This window comes from Poecilia reticulata, linkage group LG5 (assembly GCF_000633615.1).
Source record: "Poecilia reticulata strain Guanapo linkage group LG5, Guppy_female_1.0+MT, whole genome shotgun sequence".
Classification (NCBI taxonomy): Eukaryota; Metazoa; Chordata; class Actinopteri; order Cyprinodontiformes; family Poeciliidae; genus Poecilia; species Poecilia reticulata.
The window spans coordinates 17,635,574-17,642,733 of NC_024335.1; the positions used below are offsets into that span (position 1 = coordinate 17,635,574).

At 45.1% G+C, this 7,160-nt stretch overlaps 1 protein-coding gene across 1 annotated transcript in view; it reads left to right on the forward strand.

Moving 5' to 3' along the window:
- The first annotated feature begins 10 nt into the window (after nt 1–10).
- The window catches only part of drd5a (dopamine receptor D5a), a 78,996-nt gene continuing 71,846 nt past the window's right edge, over nt 11–7,160 (forward strand). Inside the window, exon 1 of the mRNA XM_008409521.2 lies at nt 11–3,968. Within this exon, the coding sequence (XP_008407743.1) occupies nt 2,577–3,959 (1,383 nt within the window). The 5' untranslated portion in view covers nt 11–2,576 and the 3' untranslated portion in view covers nt 3,960–3,968. The remainder of the gene's footprint in view (nt 3,969–7,160) is intronic.

The window sequence follows — 7,160 nt, forward strand, 5'->3', positions numbered from 1 at the left end:
CACACACACACACACACACACACACACACACACACACACACACACAACCCGAGCTGCAATAGATGGGTTTAGTTTAGAGAACATTATCGTGTTGGAATTGAAATCTGTTTACGGACGTTTCCTATCAGTTGAGCGTTTGTTAGTGAGGCAGTGAGATGTACAACCGGCTTGCAGCACCCATTCACACCACTGGGTGGAGCCAGACTGGTTTGAAGCACAACGGACACTTATTTTGTGTGCTTTTCACTAAATACGTGTGTGTGTGTGGGGGGGGGGCGATAAAATCTTTGACAAATACAAATCTAGTTTTAAGCGACTTCCAAAAAGCAAAACAAATATTTCTCTTTTCATGTTGAATTTTTAAATTGCGATATTCTGTACTTTCTTTTTTTTTTTTTCTTGTTTGTTTGAAAATGAAGTCAGTCCATTGCAGCTTTGACGACGAAAAACAAAGGTTCCCTCACAACACTTGAATGTGTGCATAACGCCCTTGTGACGTTTGCGAAGTGCAGAGGTTTCCTATAAATGCCGGACGGGACGCCGTTTTGCCTCCTGACGTGGCCTGATCCCCGCAGATTATGGGTTAGGCTACTCCAAGAGAATTTGGCACCGGGCGTCAAGGGGATTATTCCAGCATAGTGTCTGAACGATTTGACAGGCACGCAGACACTTCTAAAAATAACCGTGACGTTTCAGAGGCGGAAGCCGGGCCGCTGTTGCCGCTGCACTGACACGCGGCGCTCCTCGCTCTCCATGCCCGATGAGTGCGAGTGTGTGACTCACCGGCTTTGAAAAGAAAAGTCCCTGAAGAGGATGAGCTTTGACCTCCCAGTCAGGGATTGTTCGAGGGGGATAAACAAGCACCTGGGATCAGGAATAGTCCGAGAAATATGTTCCAGCACACTGAAGTGTCGAAATGGCAGCTTATATGTAAAATTTTTTTTTTTTTAAAGAAATGAAGGATAGATAAAACAAAACAAAAAAACAACTATAATGCTAAAAATACGTTTGAACGTAAGCTGTTTCGTAAACTCCCAAACTACATCCTGGTCCTCTTTGCTGCGGGCTGCCTGCGTTTCAGCACCACGGACAGAGTCTGTGTTGGTTGTTCAGCGAACTGTCAGACAGTTCGCTGTGTTTGAGTGCAGCGCCTATTCAAATCATTTGACCTTTTTTCACCTCTCCTCGATAAGGATACATGTTTTTTTATGATTATTATTTATTATTCTTATATAAAAATTTGTTTCAACCTGGGAATGGTTTGCTGTGCGACATTTGTTTCTCCCCCAGACACAGTTTTACATGTTGGCCAAAAAAAAAAAAAAGAAAAAAAAAGTTACATTTTGGTCTCATATTACCAGCGCGTGTGTGTCTTTGTTGCGGTGTCCTCTGTGGAGCTTGTGGGAACGTTCTCATGACAGACAGATTCCCCCACCTGAGTTTTGGATCTCTGCGCCAGAGTCGTCTCCTTTACCTGCCTGTCAAGATGAAGTAGACAGTCGTATCTTGGTCGGTTTGCAGTCGTGGCATAGCTACTCTTTCCAACAGAGCTTTGTGGAAACATCTAAAGCTTGTGACACCGTTAACACCCCGCTTTAAACGTCTTAAACATGTTTAACGCGTTTCTTAGTCTGCGGTGTATTTGCTTATATGTTACCTAACAAACATCTTAAGTCTACAGAGAACACCTGAAGTTTTACTTGGATTTTAAACCCACCCAGAGTGATTCTCTTTACTACTTACGTGGACCGGATTTGATTTAGGTGTAGCAGAGCAAAAGGGGCTGGATACAAATGAACGCCGCACTTTGCCGCACTGCTTTATAACGTTTTGTCGCATAAAATTCAAATAACATCTGTTGGATTTTGTTGTTTCAAAGTATCTCAAGTATGAGAAAGTTGAGGGGGTGTGAATACTTTCGCGAAGTTGCACCCGATTATCTTATGTGGAACGCGTTGCTGCTTCTCTGTCGTATTTATTTTTCCTTCACTGCATGGCGTTAAATATAAAGCAGGCAAGAAGAATAAAAGAAAATAGTTTTTTTCTTCTTCTTCTTCTTTTATTGTGAAGCCTTTAATTACGCACTTTAGAGTGTCCCAATGAGACATCTTGTTGGTCCTCAGTGCGCAATTGTGCGTTATTGCCACGCACAAGGAAGGCGTAATGGTGCATGCGCCAATACCTGATGAGATGTTCGTGTGAGCGTGCGTCGATGTGTGTGAGAGTAACGCTGTAGGGACTCCCTTCTCGTCCTCAACTTGCTCAGAATATCTTGGACTGACGGATCCAGAGGGGCAGCCCGGTCACACGACCGGAGCGCCCGGGTTTTCCCCCCAATATGCTTCACCCCCTGCTCGCCGCGTTTGGGTCCTTCAGCGCGCCGTGTGCGTCGTTTGGTTTAATTCCAAAGCTCCCTGCTCTTTCTTTCCCTCTATTCTGCGCTGCGCATCAAGGTGGCTACCCGGCGGGTCATCGCGGACAGTCCGGCGACTGGCTGAAAGCTGAGCCCGCCCGCACGCACGGAGATACGGACCGCAGTTTTACTTGAAGAGAGGAGGTGTGTAAGGGGAGGGGGGATGGAGAACCCGGCCAGGTATCTCTCTTCGGTGCAGGGGATCGATTCCGTGCCGGCGCCCCTCGGAGAGATCATGTGGAACAGCACTGAAACGGAGGCGACAAACGACGGCGGGAAGGATATGGTGGTGCGCACGGTGACCGGCTGCCTGCTGTCCTTGCTCATCCTTTGGACTCTGCTGGGGAACATCCTGGTGTGCTCCGCGGTGCTGCGCTTTCGGCACCTGCGGACCAAAGTCACCAACATCTTCATCGTGTCCCTGGCTCTGTCGGATTTATTCGTGGCCGTGCTGGTGATGCCCTGGAAGGCTGTGGCGGAAGTGGCCGGGTACTGGCCGTTTGGCACTTTTTGCAACGTCTGGGTCGCCTTCGACATCATGTGTTCCACCGCGTCCATCCTCAACCTCTGCATCATCAGCGTGGATCGGTACTGGGCCATCTCCAGCCCCTTTCGATACGAGAGGAAAATGACCCAGCGGGTCGCCTTTGTCATGATCAGCATCACCTGGACACTCTCCGTGCTGATTTCATTCATACCGGTCCAGCTGAACTGGCACAAAGCCACCGCCGACGGGTTGGCCGGAGCGCACAACTCCTCAGCGAGTCGGCAACTGGAGGAGAACTGCGACTCCAGCCTGAGCCGCGAGTACGCAATCTCCTCCTCGCTCATAAGTTTCTATATTCCCGTGGCGATCATGATTGTAACGTACACCAGGATATATCGAATTGCTCAGATCCAGATCAGAAGGATAGCGTCCCTGGAGAGAGCGGCGGAGCACGCGCAAAGCTGCCGAAGCAACAGGATAGAGTGCCAACACCACAACACGCTGAAGACTTCGATCAAACGGGAGACCAAAGTGTTTAAAACTCTTTCGGTGATCATGGGCGTTTTCGTGTGCTGCTGGTTGCCCTTTTTCGTGTTGAACTGCATGGTCCCGTTCTGCAACAAGCCGGCTGCGGACAGAGACGCGGGCCTGCCGTGCGTCAGCGAGACGACCTTTGACGTCTTCGTGTGGTTCGGTTGGGCCAACTCCTCCCTCAACCCCATCATCTACGCCTTCAACAACGAGTTCAGGAAGGCCTTCGCCAGCCTCCTGGGCTGCCGCTACTTCTGCTCCAGCACGCCCGTGGAGACGGTGAACATCAGCAACGAGCTGGTCTCCTACAACCAGGACACGATCATCCACAAGGAGATCGCCAACGCGTACGTCAACATGATCCCCAACGTGGTCGAATGTATGGAGCACGAGGAGACGTTCGACAGGATCTCGCAGTTTTCTCACAACAACGACAACGCCACAGACTCCGTTTGCGACTTGGAGGACTGCGAAGCGGACATCAGTCTGGACAGGTTGTCACCTTTCACCCCAAACGGATTACACTGACTCCACACGGTGCGTCACTTGTGTTGGTGATTCTCAGAGCCGGCCCAAACTTATCCGGGGGCCCTGGGCAGAATTTGATTCGGAGGCCCACTTCTGATTAAGCTCAACAACTGTCAGCAACTAAAGCGCCACAATTTTATGTTGTCCATGCTTGATCATTATTTAAATTCTGCATTTGAACATCTTGGTTTACAGTGAAATAGTCGGCCAACACAAACAAACAAACAAACAAACAAACAAACAAACAAATTCTTAAAGGGATAGTTCAGATTTTTATCAACTTGAGGGTAAATAATCAGAGCTGGGCCAAGAGAATCAAAGGACAGCCTCAGATTCAAAATGTTCGTAGAGATTTATGGGAACACAAAAATGTGAACCTTCAAACTGTTTGAATTAATGCATTATAAAGTTAAAAAGCAAGGTATTTACACTGGGCAAACACACTGTGGAACAACTGTGCTCAGGCAGTCTGGTCAAAGTAAGTACAGTGCCTTGCAGAAGCACTCCCAACCCTTAAACTTTCTTTTACATTTTGTCACATTAGAGACAAATTTAACTGGTATTTTATGTGATCGACCAAGACAAAAATATTTAAATGCAAAAAAAAAAAAAAAAAAAAAATCCACCAGTCATCACCCAAATAGTAAAGAGAGTTCACCTATTTGTAATTTAATCTCAGTAAAAGTCCCGGTTTTCACAAAGATCAATGAACGCAGCTGTCAAATCAGGTATAAAGCTGTAGAGAAGCTTAGCGTTATGTTATAAAACAGAACGGCAAGCTTTGAACATCTTAGATCTTAATCTGAAAATGGAAAATGCATCACACTGCTGCAAAACCCGCCAAAATACCAGTACACCTAAATTAAAAGCCTGCAGTGTATGTTCTGGACATGTATCGGTCATTAGCCGCCACACAGAAATTCTAAAGAACTATTACCTTAAATTATGCAAAGATTAGCCCTGTGTAATAGGAAAAGCTAACTTGTTTAATCTCTATGTTACTTTGCTGAAAACTATGCTAATAAATATTATGTGGGCTAATCATTTAAAATCATTCAACTGACCTTTTCTGTCTCAATAAAAGCACATTTCTAAATTTCTACAAGTAAAAAAAGCACCCTGGTTTTGTCAGTAGGTGTGACAGCTCTAGAGAAACTTTCCTTTTGTGGGAATGAGGGCAAAATCGAGGTATTAAAATATTTGACACCTAACCTAAATTCGCAAGCTGGGAAAGGAAAGCATAGATCAGAGAAGCATCCAACAGGACTATGGCAACTTTGGAGGAGCTTCAGAGATCGACAGCTCGGGGGAGAGAATGTGTCGACAGCAAAACTATCAGTCATCTGGCACACAAATAGCATAATCCTAAAAAAAACAAAAAAAAAACTTTGTAAAAGACATGAAACTGGGGTGGAGGCTTGCCTTTCAGTAAGACAGTGACCTTAAACAGACAACCAGAAGAATGGTTTAGATGAAAGTGTGTTCATGCTTTTAAGTGATCAGAGAGTTCACACCGAAATCCAATTCAGAAAATAAGACCTGACAATTTATGTTCACTGATGCTTTCCATGCAGTCTGACTGAGCTTCAGCTGTTTTGCTATTCTAAGAAGTATCTCCATCTCCAGATGGGTAAAGACGGTAGAGAAACAGACGTGGTGGTGCGATCGTACCTAAAGCTGGATGCACACAGTATTGACTTGAGGGGCCTGAATACAAATCCACACATCTACACATTTTAGATTTATATACAAAAAGTATAACCATCCAACATTTCCCAACCACTTCACACTTTGTAATGGTATATCACATAAAATCCCAATAAATGACATTGATACTGGTTATTTTGATGTTAAGAAATCTGGAAAGATTCAAGAGGTATGTAAACTTTTGCAAGGGACAAAAGCAAGGCAGTGTAGATTTTTTTTTTTTTTTTTACATTTTTTATAACTCCACATTTGTCAACTTCCCCTTTGGTCCTAAGTGTTATTAGGAGCCCAGAGGCCGACTGGAGTGGCAGCTAAGCTCCAGCATTTCCTGCTTTGGGCCGGCTCTGATGCTTCCATCATCGTTAATTTTCCCAGAAGCCCCTCTCCATTGGAGTGGGGCACAACATAGGGGTTCCCTGAGCTACCGTTGTGGGGTCTGACGACCTTCCCGTAGACACGGTAGACCACCCCGCTATGGCTTTACATCATATATAAAACGTGACGTTGTTGTCCTGTTCTGAAAACAAACAAAAAAAACGTGACGTGTAGATGTTTATTTACTTGACAATTAAAGTCCGTGTTCCTTCGCTCAAAGGTTCAGTGTTGCTGAAACTGTTGCTAACTAAAAAGGCTTTACTCGGTGCGCCAGTGTCTATAACGTCCGTCTACTCCGAGGATCCACAAAAGAGACTTTCCGCCTCTTTACTAACCATCAAGCGTACTCAGCGCCCACCTTTCCATTGAGCGTGAAAACTGAGGGCAGCCTTACGAGACAGTGTGACTGAAACAGTCCAATGCAGTCAATTTAGCGCCTTACAGCCTGGTGAACAAAGAGATTTGAGACATGCAAGGAATGTGTCCTGTAGAGTTTAAGTTACGTGATGCCAAAATGCATTATTGAAGCGTTTCGCCACACCGACCTCCCAGGTGACTCTCTTTTTAGCACATGCGCTCAGGACATGTGGACACTTTAATCTGAGCTGCCACAGGCTTTTTAATAGAGAGGCAAAAGCACAAAATCTAACGTGAAGGATACACAGAGGAAGTCTGCGTGTGCTGGAATCTCTAACTCACATCTTAAAGTAACAATTGTTTTAACACATTGCTATTGTCAGAGTTATTTTCTATGATGTTTAATTTCACACAGAGGCCAAAATATTTGTGTAACGCTTCATCTGTGTGAGACCCAACTCACACAGCTGAGACCCAACTCCGTCTGATCAGACTCGAAGACGAAAAGAAAAAGAAAAAAAAAGAAAAGAAAAGAAAAAGTCTCCCAGACATTACTTGAAACCAATCGGACAGCACAGCTGGATATCACATCCACATCCTGATGACCTGATCTGAATGTATTTACTGTCCTTTTCAATGGTGAAGTGTGTCATAATTTGTCTAATAAAATAAAAGGCTGTCATTCAGAGTGGAGTACAGCGCATGCGTATCTTCCTGAAGTATTGTTTTCCATAAACACAAAACTATTGGTTTATATATATA